The sequence below is a fragment of the Salvelinus sp. IW2-2015 genome, unplaced genomic scaffold (genome assembly GCF_002910315.2).
Source record: "Salvelinus sp. IW2-2015 unplaced genomic scaffold, ASM291031v2 Un_scaffold3525, whole genome shotgun sequence".
NCBI lineage: Eukaryota > Metazoa > Chordata > Actinopteri > Salmoniformes > Salmonidae > Salvelinus > Salvelinus sp. IW2-2015.
The window spans coordinates 15,356-28,206 of record NW_019944805.1 but is presented as its reverse complement, the minus strand read 5'-3'; the positions used below and the strand labels follow the sequence as shown (position 1 = coordinate 28,206).

General features: G+C 42.6%; 1 protein-coding gene across 2 annotated transcripts in view; it reads left to right on the top strand.

The window, feature by feature from the left end:
* Nucleotides 1-3,254: 3,254 nt before the first annotated feature.
* The window catches only part of LOC112076033 (BLOC-2 complex member HPS3), a 24,946-nt gene continuing 15,349 nt past the window's right edge, over nucleotides 3,255-12,851 (top strand). Inside the window, exon 1 of one of the 2 annotated variants that reach the window (XM_024142923.2) lies at nucleotides 3,255-4,719. In XM_024142923.2, the coding sequence (XP_023998691.2) occupies nucleotides 4,503-4,719 (217 nt within the window). In that variant the 5' untranslated portion in view covers nucleotides 3,255-4,502. The remainder of the gene's footprint in view (nucleotides 4,720-12,851) is intronic. The other variant, XM_024142924.2, reaches the window with a different exon arrangement.

Below are 12,851 nucleotides of genomic sequence, written 5' to 3'. Positions count from 1 at the left end.
TGAGAAGAGCAACTGTGTGTGTTTCAAAAGCATAATGTCAAACAAATGACTCTCAAAAATATTTCATAATTTGCCAGTGTAGTACAGCAGATGGAATGATGTGGCGCAGTCGTTTGTGGTAAATACCACCTTCCCACTTGGTTATGAAGTCCCATACCGTTTTCAATGGGCTTCAAGCTTATATCATCAAATTCCTGAAAACGTGGTCATTTAAGATATATGTAAATTTATATTCATATTTTTGGATTCATGTACTTCTACCTGATGCCATTCATGAACCTTAATTAAAGGCCATTGGGTAAAGGTAAATTAATCCGCAAATACAATTAGACATATTTCTTAAATTGCCACGTTTTCAGGAATTTGACGATATAAGCTTGAAGCTCATTAAAATCTGTATGTGACTTCATAACCAAGTGGGAAGGTGGTATTTACCACAAACGACTGGTAAAAATTCACTTGAACGCCTCTCCAACTCGTAATACCCTATGAAAGTCCAAGTTCCTGGTTCCTGTACCGTAAGGTTTTTGAATGGGCTTCAAGCTAATATCATCAAATTCATGAAAATTAGGTCATATAAGATATACAGTTGAAGTCGGAAGTTTACATACACCTTAGCCAAATATATTTAAACTCAGTTTTTCACAATTCCTGACATTTAATCCTAGTAAAAATTCCCTGTTTTARGTCCGTTAGGATCACCACTTTATTTTAAGAATGTGAAATGTCAAAATAATAATAGAGAGAATGATTTATTTTAGCTTTTATTTATTTTATCACATTCCCAGTGGGTCGGAAGTTTACATACACTCAATTAGTATTTGGTAGCATTGTCTTTAAATTGTTTAACTTGGGTCAATCGTTTTGGGTAGCCTTCCACAAGCTTCCCACAATAAGTTGAGTGAATTTTGGCCCATTTTTCCTGACAGAGCTGGTGTAACTGAGTTAGGTTTGTAGGCCTCCTTGCTCGCACACGCTTTTTCAGTTCTGCCCACACATTTTCTATAGGATTGAGGTCAGGGCTTTGTGATATCCACTCCAATACCTTGACTTTGTTGTCCTTAAGCCATTTTGCCACAACTTTGGAAGTATGCTTGGGGTCATTGTCCATTTGGAAGAGCCATTTGCGACCAAGCTTTAACTTCCTGACTGATGTCTTGAGATGTTGCTTCAATATATTCACATAATTTTCCGTCCTCATGATGCCATCTATTTTGTGAAGTGCACCAGTCCCTCCTGCAGCAAAGCACCCCCACAACATGATGCTGCCACCCCCGGGCTCCATGGTTGGGATGGTGTTCTTCGGCTTTCAAGCATCCCCCTTTTTCCTCCAAACATAACGATGCTCATTATGGCCAAACAGTTCTATTTTTGTGTCATCAGACCAGAGGACATCTCTTCAAAAAGTACGATCTTTGTCTCCATGTGCAGTTGCAAACCGTAGTCTGGCTTTTCTATGGCAGTTTTGGAGCGGTGGATTCTTCCTTGCTGAGCGGCCTTTCAGGTTATGTCGATATAGGTCTCGTTTTACTGTGGATATAGATACTTTTGTACCTGTTTTCTCCAGCATCTTCACAAGGTCCTTTGCTGTTGTTCTGGGATTGATTTGTACTTTTCGCACCAAAGTACGTTAATCTCTAGGAGACAGAACGCTTCTCCTTCCTGAGCGGTATGATGGCTGCGTGGTCTCATGGTGTTTATACTTGCGTACTATTGTTTGTACAGATGGACGTCGTACCTTCAGGCATTTGGAAAATTGCCTCCAAGGATGAACCAGACTTGTGGTCTACCATTTTTTTCTGAGGTCTTGGCTGATTTCTTTTGATTTCACAATGATGTCAAGCAAAGAGGCACTGAGTTTGAAGGTAGGCCTTGAAATACATCCACAGGTACACCTCCAATTGACTCAAATGATGTCAGTTAGCCTATCAGAAGCTTCTAAAGCCATGACATCATTTTCTGGAATTTTCCAAGCTGTTTAAAGGCACAGTCAACTTAGTGTATGTAAACTTCTGACCCACTGGAATTGTGATACAGTGAATTATAAGTTAAATAATCTGTCTGTAAACAATTGTTGGAAAAATTACTTGTGTCATGCACAAAGTAGATGTCCGACTTCAACTGTAAACTTCCGATTTCAACTGTATATTAATATATATATATTCTATTATATTTATGTATCGATTTGTTCATACCCGATGCCATTTATCAAAATAATTGACGCTCAAGAAGCAAAACACATCGGCGGAAGTTACAAAAGTCGCATTTGAACTACAACTCCTGGAGCCTTGTCAGCACGCGGGGAGCATGCCTGCTCGAGTGGAGGACTCACAGGATGGTAAAAACCTGTTAGTTACAGTTCGTTTGATGTTTCAAGTTTTATTAGTCGTATGTACGGGATACGCATTGTATTCGCCATCCAAAGAAATGCTTACTTGCAGGTTCCTTCTCGACAATGAAACAACAATAAGAAATAATACAAAAATAAGAATACGAACTTAAAGTAAATGGCAGTAGAATATAATTAATATTTTAGCGTCAGTATAATACAGGAAGGCACAATTTATAGTACAATATTTACACGTGTAATGGGGAAGAGGGGGATGGGGGGCAAGTGTATAAACTGAGCCGTATAATAAGAATCTGGTAGTAGCAGTTGTGACGTGTGCTAAGGTGTGGAGAATAAGAGCAGGTGTTCGGTCCAGTTCAAGTGTTCAGCAGTCTGATGGCTTGATGTGTTTTATATTAGATTACGGTGGGGATTTTTTACTCCACGTTGCCAGACAGTACTTTTTTTTAAAGCAGACCGCGAAGCTGTCGAATGTACGACATATACAGCCGGTTGGAGTTGTAGTTCGTGTTTGTCGTTCTAATGAAACGGTTATAACTTTTTCGGGCTTYGTGCCTCTTCTTGGCCCGTCAAATAAATTGAAAACCGGCATTTGGTAAATAAATTCACTCGTGAGTAGTAGATCTGTGCCGGCGCAGAGGGTTAGGTCAGTGAGTGATATAGGCTTTAGTAAGGTTGTATTCTTAGCGTTCATAGCTAGGGTTATCTACTGTACAGCAGAGATGGAACGCAAGTCACAGAAAAAGAGAAGTATTTGGGGGTACGAGATTTGACTTTAGAAGAGTTACAGGTCGTGTTGAGTGGTGGTGTCCTGTCCGCCGTTGGCCTGAGATCATTTATTTATTTAATTTGACATTTTAGGACCCCTTTAGGTATATATTAAAAAAGTATTACAAAATTATTTGATAAAATATTGAATTTGGTCTTTACTACTATAGCCCATAGAAACACATTGAATGACACATTCATAAATGGCAAAAAAAGACAGTCAAAAAATAAATCATAAGGAATAAGGTTTTGAAGAGTTTGTCCAATATCTAGGAGATATAAGAAAGCTCAGGATTTAACCCGTTGTATTTTTGGGGAACAAAACAACCCCCATAGTTCCATTCATTTGTAATGGGTTACTTTCAGACAAGTCCCGTGACACTTGTTGCAGTCTCCACTTTCCTAGAGTGGTCACATTCATTTGAAAGCCAAACCGTTCGGACGCTACAGATGTTTTTGCGAGAAGACCGATTTCCGGGACGTCTCATGGTCTGACAAACACCACTGTAGTTTAGCCACACTACCACCACAGATACGTAAGGCCGACATAGGCGGATGTTTATGATTGAGACGCAGCCAATGTCCCAGAAAATCTTAAACTGACGGATTTTGATGGGGATTTTTTAAATGATGTTACTTTGATTGACGCACTCATAGACTCTTAAGGATGAATGAGTGTAGGGTTTTATTTGTATAGATTTTTTTTTAATCTAAATTTTGTGGTTCAAAGTATAATGTATTTATATCACAGTCTAGTCGGTAGTAGTCATAGAAACCTCAGTATCCAACATAAATTGGATAAAAACCGCAGTTAAACCTCACCAAAGAATAATAAGAAGAAGATGATGAAGAAGAAGAAGAAGAAGAAGATGATGATGATGATGATGAAGAAGAAGAAGAAGAAGAAGAAGAAGAAGAAGAAGAAGAAGGCAGGCGGGACTTTCAAACGGTATCGAAAGACGCGGCGACTTACTGACAGGGAACTCAACCAATCAACGCTGGAGGTGGGGTTGTTATTTCTAGTTGTCACTTTCACAGCATGACTTTCTGTTTCACATTTCTGTTTCACATTACTTTAGGATTTCTGTGTAGAAGGGGGACTTCGAATTGCAGAGGAAGTGGAGTAAACTTACCATAGACTGGGTAGAAAAAAAATACTTTTCGACTTCAACGGATTCTGCCTGCTCATCACAAGACGACGGGGCATGTGATTTAGATTAAGTAATCTAGCTAACGTTTGCTAGCCTCGGGCTGTAATTTAGTTTACTAGCCGCGATAGAGACAGTAATACCACATCTTTGGTAACAAGCCCCGCACAGGGACAATGTAGTTAGCTTGGTGTATACATCGTTTTTCTCGACGTAATTTACGAAAACAAGCAAAGATGGTTCACGTATACAACTGCCACCCATTCGCGTCCCAGCAAATCGTGCCAACCGAGCAGGAACCGGGGTTGGTGTGCTGTGGCGGGGGTGCCCTATTCGTGGTGTCCGCTGGAGGATGCAAGATCGAGGCTTTTCAACTGGGTGAAGATGGGTGTCCTCTCATCTGTCGCTTCGCCACTATGGGGACTGTGCAGAGCATCCTACACAGTGAGATAGGTGTGTCACTTTCTTTCTCTCACTTCTTCTTTCCCTATTTGCTCACTTGTTTACTGCTGAGTGATTCGAGGTGCATCTAATTACTAGAGGTGGATTTGTCATGAACCCTCAAAGTTCCAGAATGGTGTGAAAATGGCAACCATATTGGTCAGGGAGAAATCCAAGCCAGGCGAATATAAATGAATGGCAGTAGTGGCATAATCCTATCCTTCCTCTGAGTGCCATTGTTTTCCAGAGAACACATAGAGCCAGGAGTTGATTATCCCATTTATACCACGGCTAAAAATGTTTTCAACATCCACTGAAGTACACTACATGGCCAAAAGTAGGTGGACACCCCTTCAAATGAGTGGATTCTGTTATTTCTGCCACACCCGTTGCTGACGGGTGTATAAAATCGAGCAATCTCTATAGACAAACATTGGCAGTGGAATGGCCTTACTGAAGAGCTTAGTGACTTTCAACGTGGCACAGTCATAGGACGCCACCTTTCCAACAAGAAATTCTGCCCTGCTTAAGCTGCCTGGTCAACTGTGTGTGCTGTTATTGTGAAGTGGAAATGTCTATGAGCAACAACGGTTCAGCCGCAGTGGTAGGCCATACAACCTCACAGAATGGGGCCGCCGAGTGCTGAGCCATGTAGCACGTAAAAATCGTCTATCCTTGGTTGCGACACTCACTACTGACTTCCAATGCCTATGGAAGCAATGTCAGCATGACCCCATGCACAAAGCGACGTCCATAAAGAAATGATTTGTCGAGATCGGTGTGGAAGAACTTCACTGGCCTGCTCAGAGCCCTGACCTCAACCCCATCGAACACCTTTGGGATGAATTGGAACGCCAACTGTGAGCCAGGCCTAGTAGCCCAACATCAGTGCCCGACCTCCGTAATGCTTGTGGCTGAATGGAAGCAAGTCCCCGCAGCAATGCTCCAGCATCTAGTGGAAAGCCTTCCCAGAAGAGTGGAGGCTGTTACAGCAGCATAGGGGGGGACCAACTCCATATTAATGCCCATGATTTTGGAATGAGATGTTCGACAAGCATGTATCTGTAACAGTATAACTTTAGTACGTGCCATTTCACATCCGTTACATATCCACATCACTTTTGGTCATGTAGTGTAGCTAGCAAGTTTATTAGATAGCTACAGTAGTTGCCTTGGTAACCAAACAAACATATTTACTGGGTTAGCTAACCAAAGCGTTGAGGCGTCCGCATGCTTCCCAGCCTAAACGATTCAGAAGTTTGCATATTTTCTGACGTTTTGGAGTAGATTTTTTTGGGGGGTGGCTGTTCGGGCACACAAGTTCGGCGCCGAGGTCTTTGCCTTTTCGTCGGTAATTGATCAACAGTAAGGATTCTTGAATAAAGTCTTTGTCATTCAACGCGAGACGAATAGTTTTCATGCACATTTTCAAAATGAGTGACAGATTTCAGTTAGATTAATTCGGACTATTTTGAGTGGCTACGGCGTGTATATAGGTAGTTGGGGGCTACAGATGAGCTAACATTAGCTAGCTAGCTAATGTTTTTGCATGCTGCACAGTGCCGGTATGTGAAGATTGGATAAATTGAAATACTTTCCGTAAATGGAACAGATTAACGTAAACTCGTACATCGCCTTGGTCCGTACAATTGCCCTTATTTTAGCACCCCAAAAACGTAATACTTCCAGATCAACTGTAATGTCAATACCATTGTAAAGCACAATTTCTCCCCTTTCCAACAAAATCAATTACATGACCTAAACGATTCCCGTTTCTGCATAATTCAAGCAGGCAATGAGCCCCGTCGGGTCTTTTTAAAAATGGCGGGTGGGGAAGCGAAACTAATGCGTGATAGTGAGAAGGACAGATGTCGTGTGGGAAAATTGCTTTATTTCACTCGATCTGTCCAACTTATCACCTTATCGCCTCTAAAATGTAAATAAAACACTATAAAGAGTTTATATAATGTGTCATTACATACCTATTTGAAGGTTTGTGTCGAATTTGAATCGGGTTTTTAGGGCGGTGCTAAAATGATCTTAGAAGTAAACAGCGGCTTTGAGAATGATGATCGCATGCAATGATGACAAAAAAAAGGACTAGGTATCCCCCCTTACCACCGTCACTGTCCATTTCTTGTTTTTAAACGATGAGAGAAGTGCTACACCTGGTGGAGAGAGATTGTAAGACAGAAATAGTTGCTTTATGCGTGCTGTACGTTACGACATGACATGTCAAGATGTAACGGAGGGTCCGTTTTTTCAACTGTTCTCCAATATTATAGAGCCATTACCATGTCAATCAACGCTTGAATAGAAACCTAGTTCACACCCCCGATTTTGAAGTCAACACAGTCGCTACAGTCCCATTAGTTTTCTTTGTAGCCTCGTTTGAATGTCGCGGTTACGCACATTTGTATGGAATGGGGTGAGTTTACGTTAGCTATCTATCCAACATTGCAATTAGTTAGCAGACTGGCTGGCTAGCATACAGGTCTGCTGCAACCAATACAATGTAGCTTTGTAGCTAGCTAGCATTTCCTACATGAACGATGAAATCTTAGCGATCTAGCTACTAGGCTTGGGCAATATACCGTATACCGGGGTTTTTGAGATACAGACGGTATGATTTTCAATACCGTGAAAATAGAAATTGGGGGGGGGATTGGAAACACCTAGAAACATTTTGATTTGGTGTACATAGCTACAGTTGAAGTCGGAAGTTTACATACACTTAGGTTGGGGTCATTAAAAATAGTTTTTCAACCACTCCAGAAATGTCTTGTTAACAAACTATAGTTTTGGCAAGTCGGTTAGGACATCTACTTTGTGCATGACACAAGTCATTTTTCCAACAATTGTTTAGAGTGAATTATAAGTGAAATAATCTGTCTGTATCACAATTCCAGTGGGTCAGAAGTTTACATACACTAAGTTGACTGTGCCTTTAAACAGCTTGGAAAATTCCAGAAAATTATGTGATGGCTTCAGAAGCTTCTGCTAGGCTAATTGACATAATTTGAGTCTATTGGAGCTGTACCTGTGGATGTATTTCAAGGCCTACCTTCAAACTCAGTGCCTCTTTGCTTGACATCATGGGAAAATCAAAAGAAATCAGCTAAGACCTCAGAAAAAAATGGTAGACCTCCACAAGTCTGGTTCATCCTTGGGAGCAATTTCCAAACACCTGAAGGTACCACGTTCATCTATACAAACAATGGTACGCAAGTATAAACACCATGGGACTAAACCGCTCAGGAAGGAGATGCGTTCTGTCCTAGAGATGAATGTACTTTGGTGCGAAAAGTGGAAATCTATTCCAGAACAACAGCAAAGGTCCTTGTGAAGATGCTGGAGGAAACAGGTACAAAAGTATCTATATCCACAGTAAAACGAGACCTATATCGACATAACCTGAAAGGCCGCTCAGCAAGGAAGAAGCCACTACTCCAAAACCGCCATAAAAAAGCCAGACTACGGTTTGCAACTGCACATGGGGACAAAGATCGTGCTTTTTGGAGAAATGTCCTCTGGTCTGATGAAACAAAAATAGAACTGTTTGGCCATAATGACCATCGTTATGTTTGGAGGAAAATGGGGGAGACTTGCAAGCCGAAGAACATCATCCCAACCATGAAGCATGGGGGTGGCAGCATCATGTTGTGGGGGTGCTTTGCTGCAGGAGGGACTGGTGCACTTCACAAAATAGATGGCATCACGAGGATGGAAATTATGTGGATATATTGATGTACAGTGAGCCATAGATCATTCGTCAAAGAATTCTAATCAGTCTAGTGAAGCTAGCAGCACAGCTTAGGTGTCGACTCAACTTGATGGTCTTCCCACAGGATGGCGGTAAACGAACGACACACACAAACGGCCATAGCTTCGCATTCCCTTCAAAGTTGCGTCTCTTGGCTAACAAGGGGCTTAAGGTACCCCACAAAGTCAAGGTATTCTGCGAGCTGCGGCCATTCATATCAAGCTCTGACACACAAATGCCATAATATGAGAGAGATGAATAATGTGCGGCCCTATAGAAATTGCCACGATGTATAGAAAGCATGTGCGAGCAAGGAGGCCTACAAACCTGACTCAGTTACACCAGCTCTGTCAGGAGAGAATGGGCCAAAATTCACCCAACTTATTGTGGGAAGCTTGTGGAAGGCTACCTGAAACCGTTTGACCCCAAGTTAAACAATTTAAAGGCAGTGCTACCAAATACTAATTGAGGTATGTGCGTAAACGTTCTGACCCCACTGGGAAATGTGATGAAAGAAAGTTCAAGAGCTCGATAAAATACCATATATCTTCACATTTACATTCGTTCGCACTTCATCTCTGACCCTGCACATCCATTCTAGAATCGTGATCCTAAACTGACCTAAGACAGCGGAAGTTCTACTTGATTAAATTCCGAGGAATGTGAAAACTGTGTTTAAGATGTATTTGGCTAAGGTGTATGTAACCTTCCTACCTACGTTGCTACAATGACGGTCTTAGCTTGGAGTGAGGTCAAGAGTTAGTTGAAAATTCACCTAAATCCAACTATATAAACTGCAAGGGATAAGCAATCTCGGCATCCTGCTTCCCCGTCGAGACGTATAGTTCAAACGAACGTGCTGCATCTATCTCATCACAGACTACCCCAGAGTCAGAGAACAACTTTAAAAGGCATACGGTTTATCTAGCATTCCCAACGCACGAGAGATCAAAACATGCGCTCTAGAGATCTGAGCTGCCTGCGTGTGTTCTACTCGCCCCCAGTCTATATCTGCATATTCAAAGACCGCAACCCGAACGACGTACAAGTTCTATATAACGTATTCTCACCTCGCCAGAGTCAGTCTTTTTGTAGAAGGAAAACGAGACTCTTTTGCTTCTGACCTCCCCAAAAAATGGAGTGCGAGTGATTGAACCATTCGTACAGGACTCTTTGCCTGTCTATCATGGAGCCCCAACCAGCTCCCCACCTCACATGCTATCATCATCAGAGGAGGCACGTCCTTTGTCTATCTGACCAGAATTCTCCCGAAATCAAATGGTTAGTGTGCACACATACGAGCTCTTTGTCTACATCCCAAGAGTCTAAAAAGTGAACAACGAGGCTCTTTGTCTCAATCTTTCTCTCCGAGATAGTCAAGCAATGAACAAGCGCCCTCCCACCAATCCCCCAGAGTCAGATGATCTAGTGGATACCGAATTAGTGTGTGGTTATTGACTGTTGTTTCTCCTCATCACCCCAGATTATAGACAAGGACCGCTTAGTGTGATTGACATTAGAGTCATGCAAACATATAGCGCTCTATACTGCGATATGATACAATTCATCATCATCACATAAGTGTAATGCGAGTGCGTCATATCTGTGTCAGTACTGCTACACCTGTTGTTTGTTTAGGAAGCATGTTTGACTTAGTAATCCTAATCTGATATAGAGATTGAGCTTGCTTAGAACCCTGTCCTCCCCGTTCGAGCCCTAACTCCTTCCCTTGTGCCTGCACTTCCTCCCTCTCACAGGTATCTTTACCCTGTTGACCATCGTATGTGTAGAGAGAAAACAGAGCCGCCACATAGCCTCCAACACATACACTCTATAACTATGCGCCGTCGTCAGCGCAGAGACAGGCCTTGAGAAGTAGCTGTCATCTTGACAATTTCAAATAGTTCCAGTGCACACTGATCTTCGGTCTCATTTGTGCGCACTTTCAGACAGTGGCGTCGATACAACTATGCGCGGCGAGCTTGGCCGAAAAGTGTATGCCTAGATCCAGCGTACCCAATTCAATTGAGATTTTCCCACTGTCTTTCTGCGTAGTCGCGTTCCGTACTGTTCTGCTACTATGTTAGTATATGACGTCAGCTTTGTGGCCTGGTGTGCGAAACTGAGCCCGAAGAGCACAGCATGATGGTCGTGGTTGCGAAGTACCTAAAGAAGCACGGCTATGTTGGCGAGTTCATCAGTATAATGAGACAGCCTACAGCCCTCTGCACGAAACTATCTCTCGATCTCCTGAGAACCTTCATGATGTCTGACTCTATTCGCCCACCTCCCCCATGGACTGTTCGTCTTCCAAGTGACTCAATCATCGGTCATGCTTCGCAAGTAGATCAGAGAGCTTAAGCGATAGTTGCCATCCCTATGCGATATAGGGCTGGGGAGTTTCCCCGGGTGAGGTTCTTCATTTACCACTCCAAGAGTTACTTTGAAAGTAAAATGAATCAAATCTAAAAATGATTGCCCTTTTTCGAGGTACATGTGTGACAAATACACTCACTATGTGTCATTCAATGCGCGAAAAGTATTCACACAATCTCTCTCAGTGACTTATTTCAAACCATTTTTGTTTTTATAGCCGTGGTTGATAACACCCTGAATGGCTTCGTGAAAGTTGTGGAGAATAGAGAAGTGATAATAGATGTTGATCGGCCTCCCATCGAAGATTATACATGAACAACACCATTATCGGCGTGGATCTCACCATCAATTCAAAAAGCCGCAAGAACCTCTCTAAAAAACTGGTATATCTTTATTACTTAAAAGGTGAGACTATATTTCAAATAAGGAAACATACGAGTGGACTGTAACACCTCTACGTATGTACCTATTAAGCGCGTATTTCAGACGCGCGATCTGCTATCTGCGCAACTATAGTACATACTTTCTGACTGCTCAGGTGTGCTCCTCGTTCTCCATTGACTCCGCGTTGTTGTACAGTTAGAATTGAATTGGGGTCCACCTTTGTGAGCGTCAACTTCAATTGATTGACCACACTCGAAATTGGGGAAAAGCTCAAACAAACTGTTTACTGTCAACTTCCGGTGCATTCTATAATCTTCTCTTAAGTGTTTTATCTAGGCACTAGTTCTAGAGCAGAAACCAAAACCGTGAGAGGTTCCAAGGAATTTGTTTATTCCGACGTAGAGCTCTGAGACAGGATTTAATGTTCGAGGCACAGACCTGAGGGATCAGGGGGGTAATCAAAAAATGTCTCGCAAGCATTGAAGGTCCCCAAGAACACAGTGACCTCCATTCTTAAATGAGAAGAAGTTTGGAACCACAAGACTCTTCCTAGAGCTGGCCGCTCGGCCAACTCAGCAATACGCGCATTAAGGCATTGGGAGGTGACCAAGAACCCGATGTCTCACTCTGACAGAGCTCCAGAGTTCCTCTGTGGAGATGGGAGAAACTTCAGAAGGACACACATCTCTGCAGCACTACACCAATCAGCCTTTATGGTAGTGTGGTCAGACGGAAGCCACCTCTCTAGCGGCAGGGACTGGATAATAGTCAGGATCGAGTAAGATGAATGGAGCCAAGTACAGCAGAGACCCTTGATGAAAACCTGCTCCAGAGCACTCAGGACCTCAGACTGGGGCGACGGTTCACCTTCCAACAGGACAACGACCCTAAGCACACAGCCAAGACAACGCAGGAGTGGCTTCGTTCGTACAAGCTCTGAATGTCAGTGGCCCAGCCAGAGCCCAGGCTAGAGCCCGATCAAACATCATCTCTGGAGAGACCTGAAAATAGCTGTGCAGCGACGCTCCATATCCAACCTGATAGGGCTTGAGAGGATCTGCAGAAAATAATGGGAGAAAACTCCCCAAAGACGGGTGTGCCAAGCTTGTATCGTCATACCCAAGAAGACTCGAGGTCTGTAATCGCTGCCAAAGGTGCTTCAACAAGGTTTATAAAAAAAAGGATGAAACTTTTACAATCAACAATTTATGACTTACTATTGAGTAAAGGGCTTGCTTAATATTATGTGATATTTTCAGTCTGTTTATTCTCTTAATAATGTGCCGGAAGAATAGTCTTTAACGCGTTTTTTGGTTGGGCAGTATTCGATCCATTGCATCTATTTCATCCATTTTAGGAAAAGGTCTGTAACGCTATTACAAACTGTGGAAAGTCAAGGGGTCTAAATACTTACCGACGTGCACCGTACTTGTGTCTAGCAACCGAGGCTTTAATGAGAGTCACTGAAACCGCTTAACAACGTTGTACGTCTGTTTTGGAATGGGTGCCAGTAAATAAACTGCGTCAGGCTGGGAACATCTCTTAAACTAAGCGCTTTGTCATATCCCTATTGCGTACACCTCACATCATATACCGCCTTAACAAACTGTCATCGCTCCCT